The 12,468-nt window shown below is 41.5% G+C and overlaps 1 protein-coding gene across 1 annotated transcript in view; it reads right to left on the bottom strand.

Annotated features, from left to right (window-relative positions):
- Positions 1-293: 293 nt before the first annotated feature.
- Positions 294-12,468, bottom strand: part of GLP2R (glucagon like peptide 2 receptor) — a 45,539-nt gene continuing 33,364 nt past the window's right edge. The window contains exons 11-13 of the mRNA XM_075169736.1: positions 10,312-10,450; positions 2,787-2,828; positions 294-632 (exon numbers count right to left, since the gene is read on the bottom strand). Of these exons, the coding sequence (XP_075025837.1) occupies positions 294-632; positions 2,787-2,828; positions 10,312-10,450 (520 nt within the window). The remainder of the gene's footprint in view (positions 633-2,786; positions 2,829-10,311; positions 10,451-12,468) is intronic.

The following is a 12,468-nucleotide window of genomic DNA, read 5'->3' as shown; positions in this document are numbered from 1 at the left end:
CTCATTTCCAGAGTACATTCTGCTCCCCTGTGTTTGTCTCTTTCAGCATCAGTTATCTTCCAGACTGGTCAATTCAAAGCATTTTTTGATCCAGCACACCTCTTGTACCCCAGCCACACAGGTTAGCAACATTCAGTTCAACATTTTTCTCAGATTAAGAAAACTGGGACAATTGGGATATTAACTTTTTCCCCCTTGCATTGCAAATCCCAGAGATCTATACAGTCTGGAGGTGAGAGAAAATCTTTCAAAATACTGTGGCTGTTAGAGGAGCTGTCCTAGTGGACAGCTTTCTAAATCTCGCTTTCTTCGAAAACTTCCTCAGTTGTCTCTCCAGCAGTGACTTCTCCTTCGCTGCTGTCTGACATGCTTGCCTGTGGACGAGACGGGAGAGCACAGCCTGGCTCTGGGCTGAGATCTGTCCTCTGCTTCACTAGCACCTGTTGGAGCTGCATGCCCCAGGGCTCGCTTGCCTCCAGGCACAAGTGGTGTTTGCTGCGAAGGTGCTGTTTTTTTCGTTTCTGTGAACATTTCCTGAGGTATTTTATGTTTTCCCCAAGAAAGCAGAGTTTACAGCCAAAGGGATCTGCCAGCAGGAAGCGGGACCACTGCTTCTGGAGCTCTGCTTTCACCTGGGGGGAGAAGAAAACAGTCTGTGATGTCTTGTGACTGTAGTCCATGAATCCAAATACTAGTTGTAAAATGAGGGGGACTGTGGAAGTGCTGAGTTTCCTGCCCCTTTGGGGTGCACCTCGCACCTGGCGAGTTCTTTGTAGGGTACAAATACACTTGTTTGCTAAGTCAGTCTTAAGAGTCCACCCTCTTCACTCTAACTTAGGAAAGTTTTTCCTAGCCCCTGAATCTCTGATACACTGTGATCCTAATGCGTGTGTGTGGGAGAGCTCAAGTGACTTTCATGTTTACAACCTGATGAAGTGTGGAGGAGGAAAGTCCAAGGGCTGTGGAAATGAGGACCATGCAGCTTTGCTGGAGTGTTGTGCTTGGATATCTGGTTTGTTTTGTTAAAGCTTTTTATCTGGCAGCCTGCCTTAAATCCTCAACACTGAGCATCCCGCTGCCTGCATCACCTGAGCCAGTGCTGCAGACAGAGGGCAAGCTCCAGGCCCACGCAGAGGAGTGGGACGTGCCCTTGCTCCAACTGGCAGGCCCTTTGGCCTGAGAGCTCTACTGACCAGGAGGTAAAAAGCCAAAAGAGTAACTTTTAACTGCTGATGAGAGATGCTGGCAGTTCTGTGCCCTTCACAAATGTTAGACAAGTACTCCTGTATTGCAGACAAGTGCCATCTCTCTTTTTTATTTAAGTAGTTCCAAAATTGCTCCAGGTTGCCTTGTTAAATATTAGGAACATATGGCCTACCTTTTGTATAAAGCCCATCTCGTTTGTTTCACTGGTGCCTTTAAGGTGTCCAAATTCATGTATCTGTATCAGTGTAGTGTGTACTATGCCAGCGGGCTGTGCCAGGCTCTTAAGTGCTGCTGACGCTGGATACGTGTCTGTTTATTGCAAGTAGTGGAGGTCTGCACTCAGACCAAATAGAAGGGAAAACATTTAAAATTAAGTGAGATTAATTCCACAGCCTACATACCATCATTTTCTCAGGTAGCTTGTAGCAAGTCAGTGTGATAAGGCAAAGGCAGCATGCAGCTGTGACAATGATGAAGCACTGGGTTGTATGGGCAGGAGCAGAGCCAGTAGATCGAGAGAAGTGATTTTTCTCCTTTACTCAGTAACTGTTAGACTACCCCTGAATACTGTATCTAATTTTGGGCCCCCAGTACAAGAACTGTGTTGGTAAGCTTGAACTTATCAGCAGAGATCAGGGCTGGAGCACTTGCCCTATGAGGAGAGGCTGAGTGAATGGTGCTCGTTCACGCTGAAGGCCTACATACTGCCTATGAGGAGATCATGGAGGAGATGGAACCAGGCACTCTAACGAGGTGTTTGGTAGGGACACAAGAGACAGTGATCATAAACTGAAATAAATAGGGGAAGTTCTAACAAAATATATGGAAAAGATGTTTCCTCCTGAGTACAGTGAAGCACCGGAACAGAGGACCAGAGAGGTGGTGGAACCTCTGTCCTTGGGCGGGGTTCAAAGCTCAGCTGGACAAAACCCCAAGCAACCTGATCTGAATTCAGTCTTCACCCTACATAGGGCAGGAGGTTAGCTTTCTCTGCTGTCATCTCCTTGCATAAGAGCCACCACTGATCTGCCTAAATCCTGGCATGAAGCAAATTGAACCCCCAGCTGTCCCTTGAGGCATAGCAGGAGACAACTTCCAGACAGGAATCCCCGCACATCAAGTTTAGGATGTCCTGAGCAGTGCATGCATGAAATTATTTTTTCAACATGTTGCTGTCTAAGATATCAAAGCACCCCAAGTATGGCTGCTTCACATGGACTTTAGGGGTAAACTAAGAGAGAGTTTAGCCTGGCCAAACCTGAAGTCTGTGATTCCAACTGATTAAAGGAGTGATGTTTAGGTGGCTGACCATAAGCTTCTACTGGTATTTCAGACACCCCAGGGTATCCATACCTCCACAGTGCTATAGCTACTCAGGTTTCAGTGGAAATCCTTCGCATTTGAATCCCAAACCTGTGAGAGGTCTTGCTGTTCTCTTCATACAAAACAATTATATCAGTTCAAAAGAATGCACTCATGCTCTCGAATAAGCAGAGCTAGTCAGCGTGTTCATCCTCCTTGGTGTCATTAATATACTTTACTAATCAACTAAAAACTTTTGTCATAGCATTGTCTCTTACCTCTCCATTAGCAAAGCAATATAAAACTGCTACAAAAAAACCCTGTAAGAGAAAGACAATCAGAGGAAAAAGTTAGTGTGTACAGGAAATTCCTGAAGTTTTAGTTTAAAGATTACATTAGTGTTAAAGCTATAAGTATAAACAATGCTACTTAATTTTCAAAAAGGAAACTAGTTGCCTGTATTCACTTATTATTGAAGTACCCATTAATTTGTTTTTGTATGGTGCCTTAGCAAATGTAGGGCACATTCAGTGCAGATGCTGAAGAGCAGAGACTATACAACCCAGTTTGATATTCCATGTTATCTTCATTTTGCTACCACATAATATTTTTTTTTCAAACTACTGCTGTTATACTGTGACTGCTGCTATTTCTAAACATGATAAAACAAAAAAATGCAGCTCAGTCTCATATTAGCCGCATGCTTGTTTGAGTTTGCAAATGAGACTACTGAGAGGGATCTCATTTGGGTGCTTTTTAAAAATTAGTGATATATTAAGTGATTAGTGCTAGTTTAAGGCTCAGCTGTATTAAGTGTTATGGCTATTCTGAATTGCCATTTTTCCTTTGAAATGGATTTAAATAAACACCTTTAAAAAAAAATTAAACCCTAGAGATAAAACTTGTTTTAAACCAACCCCAAAATTACTCTTTCCATTTTCCTCCTCTCTGTCTATATTTGATCTTAGATCAAAACAGCTTACATGCACGCATCTCAGCCTAACAGTCTGGCACAGATATGCAGATTTATTACCATTGCTTCAGGAAATGCACTTCTTTTGGTATCTCTAAACACATCTATGACACAAGTTCTGATGAAAAGAATAAATAGTGTTGACTATCAGTCCCAAGGCAATGTTCACATCACAAGTAAAAAGGTGTCATAACCATATTAAAATACAGCTGACATCATTCAACTGTTTTCACACTTATACTTTTCCAGAAATGTTTCTGTTTTTCTCAGACAAAAGCTTAAAAAGAAATCCACATACACAGCAGCTTTAGTATTTTTTATTATATCTAGCACCAACCAATAGTATTTTGAGCCTACTGTTAATTTTCTAGCAATCCTGAAAGGTTTGGAGCCCTTAATTCCTTAAGCATATGTGCAGTAAGTATGAAAAAGAACAGTTTATCTGCTACACCAGTGGAAATAGGGGCAGGAGAAATAGCAATCACAATTTTTTCCATGTATTTTATTTCTACTACATTTCATGCTTCACCTGGGTTATGGTAGCAAGATATAGGTAATTTTGACATGTCATTTATCAATGTAAATTTTAAATAATCCTCTGCATTTGAATTATTTCACAGAAATATGCAAAAAAAAATCACAACATATTGTGGTCATTAGAGTTTATAACAGATGATATTTTACTATGGGGATAAATTTTAAAATAGTAGTTATAGAAGACTCAGAAACCATGGAGAGAGGTTCTGATGGATAAATACAAATTTAATAGGTTCAAAAGCAGCTTTTTATGCAGAACTGCTTCTGCACCTGGAGATAGTTCACTTTTTGGGTAGAAAGTCCATGAAAATGTCTCTACTGGGTGGGGTTTTTTGTGTTCTGAGCATGAGCTCTAAATTTGGCCTCACAGGCACCACAAGCAGAAATAGGATCTAAACTACATGGTGCTGTTAAATCCTGTGACTGCTAAGCCTGATAATACCCACTGCCAGAAATGTAGAAACTCACCAGATTAGGAGAGGACTTTGTGAATATTAGTGGCACCTCTGTGTTGAACCTAAGTTTGTAAATCCCTATGTGAATTTAGTTTGCTGCTGCTGCAAGATGAGAACATACAGTGACAGGCAGAAGCACTCTAAAATCATACCAGAAAGTGGAAAATTCAGTTGATTATTCATGTTTGATGTTCATTTTATATCCTGATTTCTTTAATGCTTCCTCATATTCATTTTTTTTGCAATACATGGAACTTCATACTTAGAAATTTTTCCCATATGACTTCCCCATGACTTCTAAGGCATACCTTTTTAAAATGATCACAGTGTGAGGGAAAAAGAAGAATTAGAAATTCAGAAGAAATGTTCATTAGCATAATAACCAATAGGAAAGGATAGATGCATGTGTAAGCCTCACAATTTTTCTTCCGTTCTATTGACAATGGCAACATGATAAATTACTCATTAAATAACGGGGTTTTATCCACCAGAAATTGGCTTTTTTTCCTGTGGCTAACAGTTCACACACACCAGTGAGCCAAGATGTTTAGATTGCTCCTCTTTCTAAAGCAAAGAAACATCATATCTACAGCAGAACTCACATTTAGAATTTAATTTTGTGCTCCTTGAAAATGTTTGAGTTAAAACCTCCAGATGAGATCCCAGAGGTAATTGTTTTTCTTTAACAAAACAGTTTAACTGCTTTTTAAAACTACTGAGAAGATTTACAGACTAAACAAATGTAATTGTGTACAGTTTATGTGCTTTTTTGCTAATCCCTTCACAAATAATGCTGTAGCTAGAAAAAAGAATCTGCAGTAAACATTGCCTAAGATCTTTGGGTATTTGTAAAACAAGTTTTGCTTCTAAAGTGTGCCATGTAGCCAGGCGCGTGCATGTTCCTCTAAAAGGAATGAAGTTTGTGTTTGCTAGCAGGGACGAGTAAGCTATCTTCTATATCAGATTTCTTTGTACAAGCCAGTAAATAAAATTTTCACTTAAAATGATTCTGTTTCTTAAAATAGCATCTAGTCACTGCAACCTCTCCAAGTAAGGATATGTCTAACTGAGGAACATGTACTTCAACACCATGTCAGCAGGCCCCCTTTGGGTGGTGGCTCTGCATGAACTCCCTTCTGCCTGCCTGGACATTTTTCCCCTCGAGCTGTAGCGGAAATTTTTCATTAGAGCCTCAATAACAGTGTCAAAGCACTGATGCATACATACACCAGAGCACTGGTGCATACATACAGGTTAAAAACAAGGATCACCATAAATTGTGGGAAAAGTGCAATAATGCTTTGATGTCTTCATGTCTCAGACTGTAGAAAAGGGCAGATGTATGTCAAAGTAGTGAATTAGTGAGTAGTAAGGACTTCTAGCCAGAGATATTGCTGGGCACCTCTTTAAAGAACGGAGACCTGGAAACTGCTGTCCTGTCTCACTAAAAAGGTGAAGGCAGGAAGATAAGGGTAAAGGACAACTTTGCTAAGCAGGTAGTTTAATGGGAGTATATTACCCAGCAACTCTGCAGAACACAGACTGAAGCAGACAGCAGTGCTCTGTGCCTGCAGAATGACTGGTGTGTCCAGTTCTTATCCTTTGTAGAGTAAATAGTTACAGTGAAACACATGTGTACTCATGCATAAGCGGCTATCTGAGAATCACCGTTTAGTTTCAGTAACAGCTCGCTGTGGAATTTGGACTATTTAGGATTGACCATTGTAACGGCTCCTTCACACCTTCATGCTTGCAGCCAAGATACGAGGGCGCAGAGCTGCCAAAGCTACACTCTCATTCCTTCACTACCTCAAGTTTCTGCCTACTTACACGCTACTAAGGCAGGGTGACTGAAGGGGAGTCAAGTCCATAAGCATCTCTAAAACACTTTGCTGACTGTGTAGGTGAGAAACTTCTTTTACACCTGCAGATGCTAGTCCATCTATCTGTTTGACCCACATAATTACTCTGACAAATTTTCTCTTAGCTCTAGAAAATTGTTCATGAGTACAGTACTTTCTGTGAGTGTATAGGATATATATGTGTATATATATATACAGAATATGAGAGTATATAGGAGGCCATGGTGTCACTTTGCAGATATGGTGAATGAACATATCCTTTAGGGAAATGAAACCCAAACTTTGGATCAGGACAGACATTCTCATAGTTATGATTTTTGCGGGGTAGAAAAGCTTGATACATAGACATTTCAAATGGAGTATTGCAGGAATGAACCTCATTTGTTATTCTTTCCCTGGAAGAATTGTTGGTACTTCCTGAACTGCCTAGTTCTTTCAGAAGACAGCAAGAAAGCTCTTTGCACAGGAAAGTTAAATTGCTACCTGATTTACCTTGTGTGCCTTCTGAGAAAAGTGGATACATGGCAACTCCGTTAAAAAGAGACTCTTCCAAAATCTTAGTTAGAATTTATGAATGGCATCCCATAAGGACTTAAACTTCATGGAGTCTCCTTTTATAGTTATTTGTAACCAAAATGGGAAGAGTTGTCCTGTTGGTCAAGCTGAAATGATTATCAGGAGGAAAAACAGCTCCCTTTAGAGATATAGGAGTAGGTATGAGCCACGGGTGTTACAGGTGTTGACCTTGCCAGACTTAACTCTCAGGAACCATGGGAGTAAAATGTAGAGGTGATGTTTTTATTGCTGAGAGAAAATACCAGAAGTCCTTTAATCAGTAGGAACATGGCAAATACAAGCATTTAAAGGTTAGGAAGCTGTGTTCAGTGGGGAGTTAAATGCTGTGACCCAAGGTTGAATACTCAGTCCTACACAAATGCAATTTTTCTCGAGTGTCAAGTTAAGTGCTAAGCTTCTGTATATACTGAATGTGATGGAAGATGGGGCACTGGGCACCTAGACTGGGACTCACAATAGCCCAGTAACTGGAAGCTGGGATGATGCAAAGCAACCAAGAAAAAAATTACAAAGCAGAAAATGCAGCTGATTCAGTTATTCCTTACACGGACTTAGACACCTGTGTTAAGGATCCAGCTATAATCAGTGGGTCAATGTGCTTTTCTTAAAAGGAAGAGAAGCTGGCTATTGTGATATATCCCATATTTTGCTCAATAACCTAGAAGTACAAGAAATACCTAATGCCTCACCACAGGCACAGCCATGCCCTAGAGTAGTCACCCAGCTACCAGCCTCTCTGGGTGGAGGCACATCTGCACCTGCTCTTAGAATCATAGAATCATAGAATCATTAAGGTTGGAAAATACCTCTAAGATGATCGAGTCCAACCGTCAACACTACCACGTCCACTAAACCATGTCCCTAAGCGCCTCATCTACACATCTTTTAAATACTTCCAGGGATGGTGACTCAACCACTTCCCTGGGCAGCCTGTTCCAGGGCCTGACCACTCTTTCAGTAAAGAAATTTCTCCTAATGTCCAGTCTAAACCTCCCTTGGCACAACTTGAGGCCATTTCCTCTCGTCCTATCGCTAGTTACTTGGCAGAAGAGACCAACACCCACCTCACTACAACCTCCTTTCAGGTAATTGTGGAGCACGATGAGGTCTCCCCTCAGCCTCCTCTTCTCCAGACTAAACAGTCCCAGCTCCCTCAGCCGCTCCTCATAAGACTTGGTCTCCAGGCCCTTCACCAGCTTCGTTGCCCTTCTCTGGCCATGCTCCAACACCTCTATGTCCTTCTTATAGTGAGGGGCCCAAAACTGAACACAGTATTCGAGGTGCGGCCTCACCAGTGCTGAGTACAGGGGCACGATCACCTCCCTGCTCCTGCTGGCCACACTATTTCTGATACAGGCCAGGATGCCATTGGCCTTCTTGGCCACCTGGGCACACTGCCGGCTCATGTTCAGCCGGCTGTCAATCCGCACCCCCAGTCCTTTTCCTCCGGGCAGCTTTCCAGCCACTCTTCCCCAAGCCTGTAGCGTTGCATGGGGTTGTTGTGGCCGAAGTGCAGGACCCGGCACTTGGCTTTGTTAATCTCGTACAGTTGGCCTCAGCCCATCGATCCAGCCTGTCCAGGTCCCTCTGCAGAGCCTTCCTACCCTCGAGCAGATGAACACTCCCGCCCAACTTGGTGTCATCTACAAACTTACTGAGGGAGCACTCGATCCCCTCATCCAGATCATTGATAAAGATATTGAACAGGACCAGCCCCAAAACTGAGCCTTGGGGAACACCGCTCATGACCGGCCGCCAACTGAGGAATTCTTGATTCTCTTGAATCAAGACAGGTTAATATTGACTACTGCCATGTCTCATGAGGCCATGAATGGAAGTAAAGGATGAGTAAGGCAAGAGCTGAGATGTTCTAGTCCTTGCTCCTCTGATCACTTTAATTTTCTCTTACCTTTTTAAATCTATAGTCATTTAATGTAAATGGTATCAACACTCAGGGGCAGGTGCTGAAGCCTCAAAGCGTTCCTTTCCCAGCCAGCTGCTCTAACCACTAAGCCACAGATTCAGATTCTCTTTCATCCTCCTTTCTCTCAGTTCATTTTGCATCTGTGGTTAACTGGCTTACACAGCTTTGTTTGAGCAGGAGGAAATGATGCTGCCTTATTGGGCACTTCCCTGGAAGAAGTTAAACTATCTCCTAGCTGGGGCCTGTGTTGTCTCCATTTCCCAGAGAAATGGAGCACTAATAGGGGTCTAGTGTGCAAAAGTGGACTTTTTTACTGGTGCCTGTTCACTGAATTCATGGTGGGTTTCTATGTTTCACTTCTGATGCATTAAGTGCTTTGTTGAATTTATACTTAAACCCATGAAAGAGACAGAAGCCCCAAACTGAGGTTCTCAAAAGGGCATCTCAGACGACATCTTTGATGCCTGTATGTGAACTATGGAGGCATATGGGCCTCCATGAACTATGGAGGAAGTATGTAGGTGCCTGAAGTATATAGGTGTGGTTTTGACATAAAAGATGACTTTGAGTTTTTTTCTAGGCTTGCATGGAAGTACTTCTGTTACAACTGTTGAACAGCACACAGCTCAGATGAGTCATGGCCCTGACAAAGTTCTTGTACAAGATGCGTCTTCAATGCACTTGCTCGAGGGCATCAGTCTGGTAGGCATACCCAGAGTGTGTCCTCTAGGCTGGAACCACACACAAAGCAGTTCCCACTTATCCTTCACATGCTTCTCCTCACAACAAATATTTTAATTCTGCTCGTTGTTCTCACAGTATTCAGATCTGCATCTCCTTTCATCAAACTGCCCCAAATGCCATGCAGTCTACATTCAACTTCTTTTGGAAAAGGTCCTAAAAGGTAAGGACTACCTCACAGGCCTGCTGTGTCAGTGATGTGTCAGTCATGAACTGACTGCCCCAACTACCCAAGCTAAAGTGAAGCTGATCCTTGTATCTCCTGGTACAAAGAGTCTTGATTGTTTTTTGTTTGTACAGTGGCATGACAACAAGGTGTGTTTGAAGTATGCTGGATGTGTACTATGCACAGAAAAAGATGAGTCCAAAATGAACTCTCTCCTCAGTGTGACTGCAAAGTCAATAGATTACCTAAAAAACTTGCTAAAAAAAGCCATCCAGTGCTTATGTGAAACACGTATTTTAAATAGACCACTTTAATTAATCCTGTTTTCAGAACAGGGGTCTGTGACAAACTGTCACCCATCACCAGAGAACACACTATGGGACTACCATATTTTGAATATGCAGTTTGTGAATTTTTTATCTTGTCACTGTAATAGTGTATTTAGAGACATTATAGGTTGGAGCATAATATTAAATAAGAATACTGTATACCTGTGGTATCTATCGGTGAACAACATATATATGTGGATCTATGACCCCTAAAAACAGTACTTGCAAAAGAGTACTTACATGAAATGAGCTCATTGTCAACTGAATGAAAAGTCTTATATGTCTTGAAAGTCCTTCCACCTGTTCATCAGTGATGAAGGTAAATACAAATTCATGGATCCCCAACAATGGAATCAGCACAAGTGTAGATCTTGCCAATCTTAAAAAGAAAATGTTTGATTATAGTATTTTTTCAACATCCTTGGTGCAAAAAATAAAAAAATCAGCTACAAAGAAACAATTCCAGAAATATTCCCTCAATATTCTGACTCTGAAATGGTATTAGTAATTTTGTGATTTTGAGGACAAATTCCCAGATACTCATTTTGGAGCACACTATCAGAAAAGTCTGTACAGGAGGGAATCTTGACTTTGGGTTTAAGGTGAAAAGTTAGGGATAAGAAATTGAACAGGAAGGCCACTATCATCAAATTAAATATGAGTGATCTGTTAACAGTGTTCTTAGACCTTCCTATCACTGCTGAAAACTATGTAGCTGCATAGAAAGTTTCTGTGGTACTGTTGGCAGTTGTCTACTTTTTAAAAAATGCAACCACAAAAATTTTTATGGAAGAGAATCTTCTTTAACAAGAACATGTTTGCATGGATGAAAGAAGAGATCTCAAAAGAAAGACAGTTCTGAGGAAGACTTGCAATGTGAGGAAGAGCTTGAATCTTTGAAAGTTTGGCAAAACTATAAGCAGCAGAAAAGAGAATATAACGCAAAACACTAGGCATTGTTAAATACAGGCATCGCTGTCTGTGACTATCATCACAACAACCTTCCTGTAACAATCTGGAGAATATAGCTGAGATCTTTCAGACCTTGAATGTTGAAGAAAAATGGAAATATGCTTCTTGTTAGGGATTTAATACTGGAATATAATAGGAATTTAGTAGTGGAATTTCCATCCCCACTCCCCCTGCCCAGTCCTGTTAGACAATAAAATAATTCATCTCAGTAAGGCAGGACTGTAGTAGCAGACAGGGATTCACAATGCTTTGATTAAAGATACTAAGAACTGGAAAGAACTGGGATGTGGAAAGCAGTTAATAAATCCTCAGGTTTCCATTGATTTAAGTGCAGTTTTCACTGCACCCTTAGCTCCTTGCAGAGCAGCCTGTCCTTGCTTTTCCCACGAAGTGGAAAGATGTTTGTGCAATGGCCAACGCCAGGACTTTATGTAAGACATGATGTACCATTGAGACTCTGGCCAAGAGAGCCCACACCAGGGCCTGCAAGAGTGCAGGCTAAGGATAATGTTCTCATTTGGGTTTACAAGAACACCAGGGACATTCTTGAGTCAACAGTGTCTGCATCTGTGAAAAAAGGTAGATCAGAAATGCTAATGTCACGTAGGAATGTCCCACAAATTTTCTACACCTCCTTTTCTTTTGAGGACCTTTTGTCACACTCAAGTCAAAAATGTGTCACAGCAGTAGAGGGCACAGGTGTACAGTGAGGACACCTGAGAGCAGAGATCTTAATCGCATTGCAAAGTCCTTGAGAAAATGCCCATAATACTCAGCACACAGGCGCTGACCTGCCTTCACCTCTCAGATAAGAAAATGTCTGTGGAGACTGTTTCCCCAGGTGGCTTTCCTATATCATACTCTGAATATCTGTTACACCTGGTGGTGTTAGGTGCAAGGGCAAACTGGCAACCTTCTGATGTTGTGAGAAAAAAAAAAGGGGGCTAGGACTTTGTTATTTATTTGTCCTGGTTTTGGCTAGGATAGAGTTAAATTTCTTCCTAGTGCTGTGTTTTGGATTTAGTATGAGAAGAATGTTGATAACACACTGATGTTTTTAGTTGTTGCTAGGTACCCTGCTAGTCAAAGACTTTTCAGCTTCCCATGCTCTGCCAGGTGCACAAGAAGCTGGGAGAGAGCATAGCCAGGACAGCTAACCCAACTGGCCAATGGGGTATTCCATACCATATGATGTCATACTCAGTATATAAATAGGAGGTGTGGTCCAGGAAGTAGCGATCGCTGCTTGGGTATTGGTCAGCGGGTGGTGAGCAATTGCATTGTGTATCACTCATTTTGTATATTCTATTATTATTGTTATTGTTATTGTTATTGTTATTATTATCCCTGTTATTGTTATTATTATCCCTTCATTTTCTGTTCTATTAAACTGTCTTTATCTCAATCCACAAATTTTACTTTTTT

Source organism: Calonectris borealis, chromosome 20 (assembly GCF_964195595.1).
Source record: "Calonectris borealis chromosome 20, bCalBor7.hap1.2, whole genome shotgun sequence".
NCBI classification, from domain to species: domain Eukaryota; kingdom Metazoa; phylum Chordata; class Aves; order Procellariiformes; family Procellariidae; genus Calonectris; species Calonectris borealis.
This window is presented reverse-complemented; position numbering and strand designations above follow the sequence as displayed.